Raw genomic sequence first — 16,260 nt, forward strand, 5'->3', positions numbered from 1 at the left:
GATCAATTTTCTTCATTCTTGCCATGCCAAAGGCCAAATCTAAAGATGTTTTTATCTCTACCATTTCAGAGATCTCCTTTCCTGTCATTTTCTTATTAGCTGTTTCTAGCAGAGAGTCCTGCCTTGAAACATCTCCTTCCAGATGCTGTTTTGAAATGAGTGTAACCATGACTTCACTGGAAACTGAAACACTTTTGTGCATTCTGAATATAACTTACAATAGTTAGATTGTCTGAAATGAAATTCGTTGCTGTGCATGGGTGGTTCAAGAAAAGTCTGGTCGTCAGTAAACCAGGCATATGATGATAACCTGATAGACTCTGTTTAAAAAACAGTAATAACAGTATGACAGGGAGTGCAAATATTAGGGTTCTGTATCCTGCTCATTGCTAAGGAGCTGTGGTCTCTGAGTCAGTGGCAGAGTAAGAGAATAGAACTGTTTCTGAGCTGTAAATCATCAGAGCTCCAATGATTTTCTTATGGTCTGCTGCGGAGCTGGCCCTTTTAAAAACTTTTAGAGAAGATTCCATTTATTTTCCTAGCATCTGTCTGAGAATTTTCTTTGCAGTTAATGGAGATACCAGCTGGTACCTGTTAAAAAAAAATCCATAGGCTATTGGAACTGTGTCATTGGATGTGGCTCCCTTACTTTGTCCCTCTCCATTTTACCTTCTTCTCACCAGTTGCCTTCCTTCCCAATAGTGGGATTATGAGATCAATGACACATTAGTTAATCAAATGATGCAGCAGCGGGGCTGAGGATTCAGGTTCCCATAAACACCTGGCTATGGATGGTTGATGGATAAACAGACCACACAGTATAAATAGATGTGTTTAGTCATCCACAAGCCTTATCACAGAATCATAGACTCTTAGGGCTGGACAAGACGTCAGGAGGTAATGAAGTCCAGCCCCCTGATGTTTTTTTCCCATGTTTTTCTCTAGAAACCTGCCCTACCTTTTGCATCACCCAGTTCCTTCATGTCACACCCCATCACTCAACAAGGGATAATGTGTCTCTGAAATCACAGTCCCATTTCTGGGAAAGGAAGAAGGAGAGGATAGGAAGAGAGAGAACAAATAAAGAAACTGAAGGAATAAATATAGACTCCGTCCCAAACAAGTTTGTCTAGCTGTCATGCCATAACCCTGTGTCTGAGACATCACAGTCTGCTGCCATGGAAAAGTGAGTTGTTTTTTAATTCTCAGGTGCTGAGGGATCATGGGCCATGTGGAAGAGGCAAGGGGTACAGTTTGTGGAAGTACATGGAGCTCTACAACCCACCAACAAGTCTAACTCCCATATTTTAGGAGTTGGGCCTTCACACAGAAAATCTGCCCCTGAACATTGCAAGGTATTGTCTTCCTGTGTAGCCTTATTGCCATGGCAATTATTACACTCACTGGGTGTTAGATACTACTGCCCAACCATGGCATAATACAAGAACTAGGGGACACCAAATGAAATTGATGGGTAGTAGGTTCAAAACTAATAAAAGGAAATTTTTCTTCACACAGCGCACAGTCAACCTGTAGAACTCCTTGCCGGAGGAGGCTGTGAAGGCCAGGACTCTATTAGAGTTTAACAAAGAGCTCGATAAATTTTTGCAGGTTAGGTCCATAAATGGCTATTAGCCAGGGGTAAAGTATGGTGCCCTAGCCTTCAGTACAAGGGCAGGAGATAAATCGCTTGATCATTGTCTTCTGTTCTCCTTCTCTGGGGCACCTGGCATTGGCCACTGTCAGCAGACGGGATACTGGGCTGGATGGACCTTTAGTCTGACCCAGTATGGCCATTCTTATGTTCTTATGGATGAGGGTGACACAGGGAGGAGAAGCCATCTATATAATGTAGGGCTGTCAAAAGCAGGAGCAAACTAGATAGGGGTAACTGCTTGAAATTGCTTGGCTGCCCAAAGGAGCATGCCAGCTAGGGTGGGTGTCCCTAGTCCTTCCACTCTTCCTCATAACTAGAGATCCCTGATTTCCCAGTAGCTCTATCAAGGAGACCCTCCTTCCACAACTTCTGCCTCAGTGTCAGTGCACCAAGTGTCAGGCACGTCTCACATGTTCTCTCTTCTATTCTAGACCACCAGCGTCACTGCAGAATTATTCAAGAGCAGACAGGCTGGAATGCAGGTCGTCTTATTTACCTGCCAGTATCCTGATGGTTTGCTGCACATATGCAAGTCCAAGAATCTGCTTTGCGCAGTACATGCCAGGTGAACACATTCAGATTAGAGCATTCTTTTGCTGTGATCATCCTGCTAAGGGGTAAGTAGTTATACACTGCCAGTCTTTGGTTTGACATTACATTTATCAGTTCTTTCTTTAGCCAAGGTCACAGTAGTTTGAGTCATCTACGCTTAAGAACTTGATGTGTTGGAATATTCCAGCACACCCAGTAGAACTCACATAACCAAATACTTGGTAAATGCTGTTAAGAATACTGTGAATACTGTCCGACTGTTCTTGCCAGGACAGTTGATTAGAAATAAAAAGATATTGTAGGTATCGAAAAGATTTGGAGAGCACTTTCAGTCCTCAACTTTTCCAAATGGACCTGTTTTAATTTTCTAACTTTTTGATAGCTTTTTATATGGATATATATTTAATAGAGGTATATGGAACTTTGTCTCAGACACTATGAAACCTTCTGTTTCACCTCAGTCCTAGCTATCCAATGGGAACGTAGAATTATGTACCCTTCAGTTTAGTCTCTGAGCATGCATTCTGAAATTATTAATGCTTTATTAGTTGGATTAAAATAAACCCCAAAAAGCATACTGGGGACTACAGTGCTTTTAATGACCCTCCTTCAAAGGAAAGCCTTAAAACCATAGCATAAGCAGAATGTCAGATGAACCTTTCCAAGATATTTTCAGTTTGAGTTTACGTCAGAGTATTTATTTATTTTCATGTGCTGAATAATGTTCCTTAGTGAGACCGTTACACAAGTTAGAGTTCCCTGGAGTCATTTGAAACTCAGCCACCCAGGATTAGTTATCAGAATTGTCACAGTAGACAGAAAATGCTGTGATTTTGCCTAGACATTCACTATGAAGCAAACGAAATAAACCGCATGATCTGCTACTTTATTATAATACGCAAGTCAGCACGGTAAAGACGATGCTGCTGGACATTGCAATGTTGTGTTTTCTGCACTATTGTTGCTTTAATGGTACAAATCACTATGGTGGAGCTGGGATGATTGTCTGCACTGGTATGAGCCGTTTGTTACACTACCGCCACTGCATGAGAGTGCAGCTACATCAGTGTAAGCCAACTGGAACAACAGCAGCAACAAAAAGTCCTTTTTGAATGCTGCTCAATTTCTGGCTGTTAACTAAGATTCTCAAATAACCTGCACTTTAGAAGAGCGAAGTAATAGTATTATTCTACTTAAACTCTGAGGATAGGACAGTTTAAAGAAGGGGCTTAAATTGCAACAAGGGCAGTTTAGACTTGACATTAAGAAAAACTTCCTGACAATCAGAGTGGTTGAGCACTGAAGTAAATTGCCTTGGGAATTTGTGGCATCTCTGTCACTGGAGGGTTTTAAGAGCAGGTCAGACAAACACCTGTTTAGATGTTACTTTGCCCTGCCATGAGTGAAGGGAATTGGACTAGGTCACTTCCCAAGGTCCCTTCCAGTCCTATGATTCTCAGGGCTTCAGTGAGCTGTCAGTGTGGCCCTCCAGAGCAGAACAAACAAAAACAATCATGTTTTCCAGGGATCAGAAGTGTTGCCTTCGTTTCCACATTTCCATCTGCTCACAACTGCCCTGTTTTGACAAGTGACAAAGATCCTTGTTGTACTTCTATTATTCTTGTTACAGTCACTGATAAGCAACATTACTTCTATGTAATTATAAAGGATAGCGGCAATCAGATGATGGCATTTCATTTGATACTGATTGTGTCAATAGGCAGGACGTGCCCTGTATTTGCAACCAGAGTATGCAACTGAAACTAGTTGCCTGAAATAAAGTGATGCTGGAAACACTCAGTTTAATCGTGATATGGCTCCTAGTGAATCATATACAATGAAAAGGGTAAGGTTGAAACAGGAAAAATGAATTTTCCGCTGTTGGGAGGAACTGCTCTGTGAGAGTTCAGTGGTCTGGATTTCCATCTGCACAGCGCACATCTGTATGCAATGGATAGCAAGTCACTAAGCACTTTTTAAAAATTCTCTTCTCCCCTCCGGCAGTGTAGCTCTTCAGGGAGGCTGTTTGCACCTTCAGTGCCAAGAGCCCCGGAAGCAGGGCCGGACGTACTGCAAAGCAGAAAACTGATGGACTAGCACAATAGCCTGGCACAGCTGTATGCCATAGTCATGTCACGGAAAAATCTATTCTGATTCCCTAAAATGAGAATGGGCCTTTCGTTGGCCGGTGAATTCCTGCAGCTATTAGAGAGAGGAACAGAGAGCCAGGTGCACTGGGATCTGAAGAGAATCACTGCCTATCTTCTTTTGGATGGTTGAGGGCATGGGCTTTAAGGGGAGGACTCAAGTGTTCTCTAATGCATGCTGCATGAAGGAGCCTACAATGTAGAGAGGATGTAGAGGTATCTAAAAGGGAGTCATAAGGAGCAAGGAGAAAACTTGTTCTTCTTGGCCTCTGAGGATAGAACAAGAGGCAGCAGGCTTAAACTGCAGCAAGGGAGGTTTCGGTTGGACATTAGGAAAAAGTTCCTAACTGTCAGGGCGGTCAAACAGTGGAATAAATTGTCAAGGGAGGTTGTGGAATCTCCATCGCTGGAGATATTTAAGAACAGGTTAGATAGATTTCTATCAGGGATGGTTTAGAGAGTACTTGGTCCTGCCATTGGGGCAGGGGGCTGGATTCGATGGCCTCTTGAGGTCCCTTCCAGTCCTAGTGTTCTATGATTCATTGCGTATTGTAGAGCAGAGGTCAAGCAACCCCCAGCATGGGTGCCAAGAGTGGCACATGAGCTGATTTTCATCAGTATGTGAGGTGGAAGCTCAGCTCCTCCTCTCATCCCCCATGCAGCCCAGAGTTTGCTCAAAGCCATGCCACCTGTGGATTAACAAAAGACCAGCTAATGCTGCTAACCACCACCTACACAGCACAGCTCTGCTTCTTACTTTATTAATTAATGAAGCTGTTGTAAGTAGGACTATTGGTGACTTTTAAAAGTATCACCAGAACTTGGACCGTACCTAGAGGTCAATAGGTCAAATTTCGGCACTACCTCGGAAAGATTGCTGGCCCCTGTTGTAGAACCTCAGCAAGATGACCGAGAAGGGAGATCAAAGGACATGATGCTGCCCTTTCAGGAGGAGAAATTAAGATCTGATGGCATCATCATGATCCCATACTGCTGGCAAAAGGTAATGAGGGCCACCAGAGGACATTTATATTTCTAAGGATTAATTTAATGTGTAATTGGTCTCCAGCGGCAGTACCTAATGTATCAGAGAGGTAACCAAGTTAGTCTGTATCTTCAAAAACAACAAGAAGTCCTGTGGCACCTTAGAGACTAGCAGATATTTTAGAGCATAAGCTTTCATGATCTTTGCCCACGAAAGCTTATGCTCCAAAGTACCTAATGTGTCTAGTGTAAATTCAAGACACCCAAATTTTCTGACTTGACTGTCTTTGGTAAAATAGCAAGAAGTCGTATGCTGGAATACCTGGTGGTTGTTGTTGGTGTTCTAGGTGCTTTTGGTTATTGGATGGACAACCCGCAACAGTGGAGAAGCACATAAACATGCACTGTGCAAGGAAGTTAGAGAAGACTCCTTTGACTGGCAGAGGCCAGCAGCTTTCATTTGTACAGTAAGCTCACCTGCCAGAGTGTGGACTGTTCCCATGCTGGAAGAAGGGTGTGTTTTTGCAGAGATCCTTTGTGACTGAGTATCTTGGGGCTGGCTCAATTTAAGTCATTCTTTTCTTTCCATTGAAAGCAGTAGAATGTGGGACATGAGAACTAGAGGTCACTAAATTAAATTAATAGGCAGTAGGTTTAAAACTAACAAAAGGACGTTTTTCTTCATGCAGCGCATGTTAGGGCTGTGTAACTCCTTGCCAGAGGATGTTGTAAAGACCAGGACTTTAACAGGGGCTGTGGCTACATTACCCCTCCCTCTCAGAAGGGGCATGCGAATGTAGCCATTCGAAAATGCAAATGAGGTGCTGGTATGAATATGCAGCACCTCATTTGCATAATGGCAGCTACCCGGTCTGTCGAAAGTACTGATTTCAAAATAAAAATAGCCGTACAGTCGGGATTCCTTTGAAAGGGTGCCTCAGTTTCAAAAGCACCCTTCTTCTGCTCTGTAAGGGAGGGGTAGTGTAGCCATGGCCAGGGTTAAAAAAAAAACTGGATAAATTCATGGAGGGGAGGTCCATCAATGGCTATTAGCCAGGATGGGTAGGAATGGAGTCACTAGCCTCTGGTTGTCACAGGCTGGAAATGGATGACAGGAGACTGATCACTTTGATGATTACCTGTTCTGTTCACTCCCTGTGACGCATTTGGCATTGGCCTTTGTTGGAGACAGGATGCTCGGCTAGCTGGACCTTTTGTCTGATGCAGTGTGGCCATTCTGATGTTCTGACATTGTTTTTTATGAGGAGGAGAATAGGTTCATTTTGAGACTGAAACATCATACACTACAATCTCCTGATTCCCTTTTTGTCTAATTCGGGCTATGTGCTGCAATCATTAGTGAGAAACTCAAGCAGCACAATGTAGATTAGGATCTAGGGTTTGAACACCAGACATTTCAGTTGGTGTTTGGATGTGAAGTTTGGATATGAGCTAATTGCTAATACAAAGGAATCAGATCCCTCATACACAGTTATATTTGTATTACTCCAATTGATATGATCTAATAGGCATTAGAATGCCATGGAGGGGACCAGCTTGTATTACCTAGGTAAGTAATATGTACGTAGTTCCTGTCACCAAGAGGGTTCTCAAAGTTCTAAAGTCCTTACTACATGACTGGGCAAACTCTGTACAGTGTATTAGGAGATGCTTTACTTATGACGCTAATACAGCTTTAACTCACACACCTATGCGTGGTTCACTGTCCCATATAGTGGCACCAAGACCACTTCACAGAGAGAGTGAGAATCCTCAATAGTCTGAGCTGAGAGCCAGCTGACTTTAAGCTCAAACTGTAGAGACACCTACACGAAGCTACAGAGGTCTCAGGTTTGAGTTTGCTTATGGGCAGTTACACGCCACCTCTGGAGTGAAACAGTGTAGTTGTCTAACAGCACAGAGCAACACCCGAGCATAGAAAGTGACAAAATAGGCAGCATCTAGCTCAGATTGTAGGAGAAATTAATTATAGGTATTCAGAATGTAATCGCTCAATTGGAAAAATGGCCAGAACATAAGAATGGCCATACTGGGTCAGACCAAAGGTCCATCCAGCCCAGCATCCCATCTGCCGACGGTGGCCAATGCCAGGTGCCCCAGAGAAGGAGAACAGAAGACAATGATCAAGTGATTTATCTCCTGCCATCCATCTCCTGCCCTTGTTCTGAAGGCTAGGGCACCATACTTTATCCCTGGCTAATAGCCATTTATGGACCTAACCTGCAAAAATTTATCAAGCTCTTTTTTAAACCCTAAGAGAGTCCTGGCCTTCACAGCCTCCTCGGGCAAGGAGTTCCACAGGTTGACTGTGCGCTGTGTGAAGAAAAATTTCCTTTTATTAGTTTTGAACCTACTACCCATCAATTTCATCTGGTGTCCCCTAGTTCTTGTATTATGGGAAAAGGTAAATAATTTTTCTATATTCACTTTCTCCTCACCATTCATGATTTTATATACCTCTATCATATCGCCCCTCAATCGCCTCTTTTCCAAACTGAAAAGTCCCAGTCTCTCTAGCCTCTCCCCATATGGGACCCGTTCCAAGCCCCTAATCGTCTTAGTCGCCCTTTTCTGAACCTTTTCTAATGCCAATATATCTTTTTTGAGGTGAGGAGACCACATCTGCACGCAGTACTCAAGATGTGGGCGTACCATAGTTTTATATAGGGGAAGTATGATATCTTTTGTCTTATTATCGATCCCTTTTTTAATAATTCCTAACATCCTATTTGCCTTACTAACTGAAGGGTGAAGTTACCACATTTCCCCTTGACAAAAGCAGCATCAGTTTTTAATAACTTGTTGTCCCTCTTTTATGTCTGTTAAGAAGATTTGGAGATAAGGAAATGAGAGGGAAGGTCAGTGTAGATGGGATGGAACCAGAGAACGCAGAGAAGTTCACGTATCTCGGGAGCACCATAATGTATGATCTAGACTGTAAGAAGGAAATAGTGACTAGAACAGCGAAAGCAAGGGCAAGTTTGAAGGTGATGGATAAGATCTGGAAAAGCAAAGCAATTAGCTTAGGAACGAAGCTGAGCATCTTGAAAACGTGTGTGTTCAGCAGCATGTTGTATGGATGGGAAACAGGGGTGATAATGAAAGATTTGAAGAGAAGAATATTGGTATTTGAGGAGAGTTGTTATAGAAAGATTCTGAGAATAGGATGGATGCAGAAGGTCACCAATGAGGAATTATATAGGAAAATACAGCCAAAAGAGACCCTACTGTAGAAGGTTATACAATGCACGTTACAGCTATTCGGGCATATTTGCAGAATGAATGACCAACAAAGAATCGTGACCCTGATATTCAGCATAATGGATGGTTTGAATAGGAGAGGCAGACCCCACAGAGAATGGATAGATGATATAGTAGATTGGTGCAGAGCTAGTCTATAGAAACTAAGCCACTCTGTAGTGGACATGGAAAGATGGAAGGAAATAGTGAGAGAGGCATCAGACACCAACAGGCGCTGAGCCCATGGTGGTTGATGATGAAGATGAGGATGATATCTGTAGATTGTCTCCAGCAACAGATCATTAAATCACCTAAACTTCCCTTAGTACTGCCACATCTACACTCCAGGGGAGATGACAGCCAGGCTGGGCCCCTGGGCATGGTGCAGGGGTCAGCTCTGCACTCCTGCAAGGGATAGGGCCTCAGGCAAAAGGGGCAGTCAAGGGCAGGTGGCCCTCGGCACCACCCAGACCGTGATGCCACCCTGCAGCAGCTCCTCCCCATGTGGCTCCCCAGGCAGCCCTATGAGCTGCACAGAGCACATAGCACAGCACTCTGGCAGCGTTTTCAACAGTTCTGTGCTCCAGGTGCTGTCACCCCAGGCCCCTTTGAGTCACCAGGCCCTGGGGCAGTTGCTCCATTTGCCCTGCCTCATCAGTGGACCTGCATTTTAAAATTTTAAATGATCTGTGCTGTCATGACAACTATCTTTTGTGACAGCTGATCTGCTGCATTCCAGGGAGAGTGCACCAGCTGTGCTGCTGAATGGCTCAGTATGGCTTAATATTCCACTGACTGCAATGGTATGTCAGCCAGCAGACTGCACACACTCTGCAGTCCAAGAGTGTAAAACATTTTATGTGCTGTTTCTGTGGAGTCAGAACGCTGCTGGCTCATGAGCTCCGCACTGATTGTCAGAGTTTTGTGTGCCCGGAGGAAGACTCATCCATGAAGCCTTTGCAACAAAATAAACAATAATTTAGTGAATTTGCCTACCTTGATGAAGAACTTTCTTCTCATATTCTTGCAGCTCTCATTTGCTTCTACTTTGGACTGCACCTCATTGGTGCTCACAAGAGGATAAGGAATGCTGTCATCCATTTCTGAAGTCCATGGCATTTGTAGTCTAGGGCAACTCTCACCGTCCTCTTGATCCCAGCTGGTAGAAGTCTCAAGGGGATCAGGACATTTCTCATCTGGGCTTGACCCATCATCAGTGTTCTTGGCATTACAAAGCATGAGTGATCTTGAAATGGAGCGAAACTTTTTTGATTTACGGCTCCCAGCGCTGCTCTGTCGATCCATCTTCAGTGAACTGGTGACGCTGCCTTTTTTCCTCTCATGTTCCCATTTACGTGGCATGATGGTGCCAATAACTTTCACTCGTTCTCAACGGCTAAACATCCTTGAGGAACAGAAATACAAAAAATTGAGAGGTTTTTTTGCCCCATCCTATTTCCCCTCCCGATAACTGACACTCCTGAAAAGTTGTGATGAGCAAACCGAGTCAACAGAGCCTTTCAGTTCGCTAACAACCATGTGATATCTTATGACTTGCAAAGTTTATTTCTGTGAAGTGCTGTACTAAATTCTCCTTCACCTTTTCATTTTCTTCACATGCTCTCCAAGCCCAGAGGATTGGTTTTAACAAATGCTTTTGATGCTTCCATTGTGCTGCTGCTTCTGGTTTCTGCTGAATTTGCAGGATGAAATCCAAAATTGAAAAGAAAATACATAAAAGCACTATTCTGTCCTGCAGGCACACGTAGGAGAGGCTCATCTTGGGGCTTGATTTATGAAAGAATTATAATTCGAGTAGGATTAATCAAATTGTTTCATTTAAGTTCTCTGCCTGGCACATCTGATTTGTAAGTGGTTTAGCAAAAGTAGATTTTGGCCACAAATAAGGAAGGAATGTCAAGCTGAAATGAAACACATACTGATGGACAGCTAAGTCCACTTAAAAGACTCTGGCGGTGTCTACACTACAAAAATAATTTCAAAGTTGCTTCCTTCAAAGTACAACTTAGAAGTAATAGACTTCAAAGCTGAACATTTACACATACCCTACTTTGAAGTTAAACTTTGAAGTAGGACACTACTCCATTCCCAGGAATGGAGTAAGGACTTCAAAGTTGGGCTCCCTTACTTCGATGTTAACTTTGAAGTAAGGGAAAACGTGTGTAGACTCTCTGCTGGCTACTTTGAAGTAGTACCTAACTTTGAAGTTAACTTGGAAGTTCGTTCCTAGTGTAGACGCACCCTATATGTTTAATTGTAAAAGAGAGACCTGTTGATGTCATTTATTTATGAATACCTGATTAAGGACTGAACCTCATACAACAATACAAGTCAAGTGATTAATGCAAAAATGACCCATTAAATGAATTATTTTTTCCAGAGTCTGTTTCTGCATACCAAATCAAAATAAAACAGAGCAGAAATGCCATGGAGTAGCAATGTGACATCAAAATTAGCACTGTATAAAATCAATTTTCAGTAAAGGAATAAGCTTGTTAGAAAAATAAATATCTGGTTGATAAATGTTAAGTATCAAAATTTTTCATCAGAAAATGCAGATTTGAAATTAAAACATTTTTCAGGAGCATGTCAATTTTTTGATGGGAAAAAAGTCTAGATGAATTATTCTGACATTCTCATTTCATTTTTATGATGTTGACTTTTATGATGTTGACATTTAGTTTCAACTTTATCACCTCAAGGAATTTCATTTATATTTTATAGCATATTAAAGTTTTAATTTTAATAGTATATTTATTGTTATATATTATAATCTTTTAATGTTATCTAAATGAAATGTTTCATCTTACCAAAACTAAATGATTTTATATTTAGATAAAATGCTGCTGATTCTGCTTTTTTGCAAATTTCTCTATGCACAGGAAATTATGACTTTTCATTCCAATTCTGAATAAAAGAAAATTTTGAAATGTTGGAATTTCCTACAGAGCAGAAATTCTGTTTTCTGGCCAGCTTTAGTCATAAATTATGCAATTATACAGGGGGTTTTCCTCTTGCTTTATCTTCTTTTTAACCTGTTTATTAAAATGACCAGGCCCAGGAAAACTAGTGGTATGTCGTTTACATTAAATTGAAAAGCATATTGAAAATGAGTTTTTTCAAGTCCCTTAGCTTTAATCCATACAATTTGCACCATATACTTTAGACTGGAATTTCTCTTTTTTCCTTCTTTTTAACCAGCACTAAATTTATTAAATGCATAAAACTGACTGTCTGGAATATCTCTTTAGCCTCCGGATGGGTACACCCCAACCAGGAAAGAAAGTTCTGAGAGGCTCGTTTGAGCTTCATGTTCCATTCAGTCCTTAGCATCTCTGAAAGTGCCAGTGAAGGTGTCAGAACATCCTAATTGTGACGCAATGGATAGAGGATTTTGTTGGACATTGTAAAAAATAATGGCATGTTCTTATTATAAATGTTTACTACCAAAAAGATCACAGACAATACAATAAAGCACAGCAGAAAATGCATCCACAGGGAGATGAGACTGTGGGTATAAGTCTCTACAGACATAGCTCCAGTTTTTACAAGCACAAACTGCACTTGAAAAAGGGTACAAATTTTGCATCTATGGACATAAGTCATAAGTTGCATGTTTCCTTTCTGGTTTCTCCCTACAGCCAGGTTGACTGGCCTACTATATCCAGCCGCGGGACTGGTGGCGGGGAAGGGAGGGAGCTGGCTGAGTACGGGGCTCCTCTTTCTTTTTTTTTCTTTTTTTTTTTTTTAACAAAAAAAGCACTGGTTATACTTGAGACTTCTACCCACCACTTTGTTGGGGATGCAAAACTGTGGGTGCCAATTTTGCACAAGCAAATTGCACCTGCAAAAGGGAGTCCAACTACCTGAAAATGTAGGCTAGTGGATTTTACATCAGGCTAGCTCCACTGTATAATAATACCCTACAAGACAGCCTCAGGATCACCTGTCTTTCCCCTGTCCTTCACACAAATACTCCTAGAACCCAAAGAAAATATTGAGAAAAAGAAGGAAAAAATGAATAATTTGTACTAGAGGACCTGAGCAAAGCAGCTGTCTGAGGGGAAATATGGAGATGCTAGAGGAATACAAGATCCAGAGACCGAGCTTCAAAGTGCCACAGTTTCAGTTTTGAAAGAAATCTTTCAACGTCTAATCCTAATGCACAGTTGTACCTTCCAGTTCTGTACTCATGCAATGCTCTACCTCCCCTAGTTCCCCTTTTTTGTTGAATGGAATCCTTCTCCGTGAATAATACCAGTACCAGTCCCTAATTATTGCTCATAGTTTTATCAAAAACAGTCAGCTCAAAGGGGTTTGGTCAGATACAGAAACTGGCAAGAACTATGATCATGTCAGCAAACAAACCAGCAGTCATGCAGCACTTTAAAGACTAACAAAACAATTTATTAGGTGATGAGCTTGCCCCACGAAAGCTCTTCACCTTATAAATTATTTTGTTAGTCTTTAAAGTGCTACATGACTGCTGGTTTGTTTTGTGATGAGAAAGACTAACCTCGCTGTGCCTATGATCATTTCAGTTAGCAGCCACTTGAGGAAACTAGAAGCCAGGCAGAGGCAAGTGCTGAGGTTACTCACAAAGAAGGGTTCCCCAGGTTCTGAGCTACCAAGGAGCTTGGATGGTGAGACCTGTAAAGCTCATTTCATGAATGTTCTTCTGAAATGGATTTTTTTAAATATGTCCATGCGGTGAAAAAATTAACAGAATGTATGTATGCACATATGTATTTATTTTAAGCAAAGAAGTTCTGACTCCTACAACATATGACAATTATTTAAAAAGAAAAAAAAAAAGCTTTGATTTAGAAAAGTACTTAAGCATGTACAAAAAGTTCCAAACATACGTTAAAGTTAAGAACATATGCAATTGTTTTGTGTTTTATTGGCATGCTTTCTTGCCTAAAAATCCCCACAAACAGTAAAACTTGTGGAGCTCAGTTAATTCAAGTATGTCAAAATGAACGAGAGTATTTAAACATAGATAGATAGACATGGGGAGGCAGCAGGGTTGAATGTAATCCTGTGTTCTGTTCTCAGTTCTCATGTTGACTTGATGGATGACATTGGGCAGTCACATCACTTCTCTGTGCCTCAGTTTCCCCATCAGTAAGATGAAGCTAACAATACTCACGAGAATCCTCTTTTTGTAAAGCACTTGGAGGTATACAGATATTCAGAACTTTAACAGCCTAATGCATATTCAAATAACAAGAAATAGTGCACATTGATCTAATTAAGTATCACATCTGCCCTTTGTATTACACATTTTACATGGCATAATTTGCATTAGTTAACGCTAACACCCACTCATGTTATTGTGTAACTTATTTTTTGGGGGGAAGGAGGTGTTTGTTGCACTGGGTTTTAGTTAAATAAGACTTTCCTGTCTGCTACAATTTATATCAAATCCTGGTGAAGAAATCAGTCTAGCAGCTCTTTGGTTTCTTTTTGTTTTGTTTTGTTTTGTGTTTTGTTTTGTTTTTAACACAAATCCCCAGTAGGACACTCAGTATGTTAAGAAATGAATCTAGAAATGCTCATGATAAATGCTACATCATCTGGGTCGTTGAGTGTGTTTGGAAGGAGGGAATTACAGACCTTTAGAACAGTGGGGTGATAGAAAGTGGGCTCAGATGAATAGTCCAATCTCAGATCCTGCTGAAGGAGAGATGCAGCTGATTTTACTGTATCCCTGTAATAATTGCCTAGGAAGTTGTGTATCTAACCTGCTGCATTTTTAGAATAAGTCCATGGAATATACATCACAATTTACCTCCAGACATTCAGATGAGATTGGTTGCCCTTCCAGTGTGGAATCTATGCTTTCAGGAATGCCTATAATATCAATAATAATATTGGAGGTTGGCATGGGATCTAAACAGGGAGGGAAAGTTCAGTGAGGGAAAGTTCAGAGGTAAGCAGCATCGACTGTTCTTTTACAAAAGGTTACTGGCCCTCACCTTCCCCCAGGAAGTATTTCATTACAAAGAACCCTTCTACAAATGGGTAAAATTAAGGCATAGCAAGATGAGTGGTCAAACTGTGGTGCACTGGAAGAGGGCCCAGCAGGAGTGAGGTTGGAGTGGGCAGAAGAAGCCTCTTCCCTGCTTCGTTCAGCACATCCATACCCCGAGCATCCATACTGTTGCTACCTGGAGCCCCTGAGCGAAAGGGAAGCCCAGATGATATGAAATGCCTTGCTCTCCCTCTCTCTGGCTGAAGCTACAAAGCTGGGACTTTGGGGGAAGTGTTCAGTATGCTTACTGAAAGGGGCAGGACATGTTGCATAAACCCCCTTCCCACATCCTTTCTTCTGCCTTATGCAGAGGTAATGTCTCCCTTCATCACTGCATGGACAATACAAAGGCAAGCCCCTCCACCCCCACTGCTCCTTCAGGTCTCAAAGACCAAATTAAGCCCTCCAAGACTTACCCAATACCACACACAGTCACCGTCTGAGCTGTGGATAAAACCCAGGAGTCTTGACGACTTCCAGTCCCTTGCTCTAAGCACTAGATCATGCCCCTACTCCCAGCTTTTACCAATACAATGTTGTTTGTAAAGCTACTGACTCACTGCTGCATAAGTGTTACAACAACAAAAGGAAGCATAAAAAATATGTCCTAGAAGCTCTCCAGGAAACCCTGTTTTCACAGAAAGCAGCAATGCAAGTGCTATAAGATCTTCATGAATCATTGCCATCTTCCACTAAGTTTAATTCAATATACTGTGGGAAAAGCCAATTATTTCAAAATCAGTTCCCCAAACCATTTATCTTTCCCCGAGTGTGCTCGCTGCTTGTCATATTCTCTTGCCATTCCTGTACCTCCAGCACTCCTGATGCAAGCTGTCTGTGGGTTGTAACTCAAACCAAATGTTGCTTCTTTTTGCAAGGGTTGCCCCCTCCCCCCAGCTTTATGTTAAAAATCCCTCTGACTGTCTTCTGTAACAATGTGCATAATTTCTGAGCAGCATCCATTTGGTTTGCATTTTTGGTTGGATATTAAACCAGGCATTTACAAACGTAAATAATTTGGAGTAGTTCCCAGACTCAATGGGAATCCTCTGCTGTTAATGAAACAGTGGAAAAGTTGCTATTCTTTACTAGCAAGAACAAGATGGCTTTACGTTACTTAGTACAAACAGCAAGAACTGCATCCCATTTTAAATGTTTCCTGTGAGCTTCATCAGTTTGATTACTGAGCATAAATACTGAACGATCGCAAAAGTCTGGACCTTCCAGCCAAAAGGCAGAACTATCATTTGTTTTGGTAAAAAGCAAAGGCATTTTGGAGTACTTGATCTACTTTGGAAAGCCTCTAGAAATTATAAAATTAAAAAAAAAATAAAGGGAACTTACAACAGAGGCAGAAAAACCTGACTCCTGCAGAAGGCTGTTTTTCTTCATAGGCCTGGCAGAAGAAGAGAGTGAATAATTGAAAACACACCCTCAGTCACATGACTTAGGTTTTAGTAATTCAGTTCAGTACATTGGAACAAGACTATTGTTTCCTCATTTACCAATAGATCAACAAAGATAGATAAACAAAACCAACTGGGGAGACAGTTTCTGTCTCTCATACTTATGATCAATGGACAAAGGCTTGCCAGGATTTT

General features: G+C 41.6%; 1 protein-coding gene across 1 annotated transcript in view; it reads right to left on the reverse strand.

Moving 5' to 3' along the window:
- Nucleotides 1–16,260, reverse strand: part of IL16 (interleukin 16) — a 75,370-nt gene that overhangs the window by 50,320 nt on the left and 8,790 nt on the right. Inside the window, exon 2 of the mRNA XM_075007065.1 lies at nucleotides 9,598–10,006. Within this exon, the coding sequence (XP_074863166.1) occupies nucleotides 9,598–9,963 (366 nt within the window). The 5' untranslated portion in view covers nucleotides 9,964–10,006. The remainder of the gene's footprint in view (nucleotides 1–9,597; nucleotides 10,007–16,260) is intronic.

This window comes from Carettochelys insculpta, chromosome 12, assembly GCF_033958435.1.
Source record: "Carettochelys insculpta isolate YL-2023 chromosome 12, ASM3395843v1, whole genome shotgun sequence".
Taxonomy (NCBI): domain Eukaryota; kingdom Metazoa; phylum Chordata; order Testudines; family Carettochelyidae; genus Carettochelys; species Carettochelys insculpta.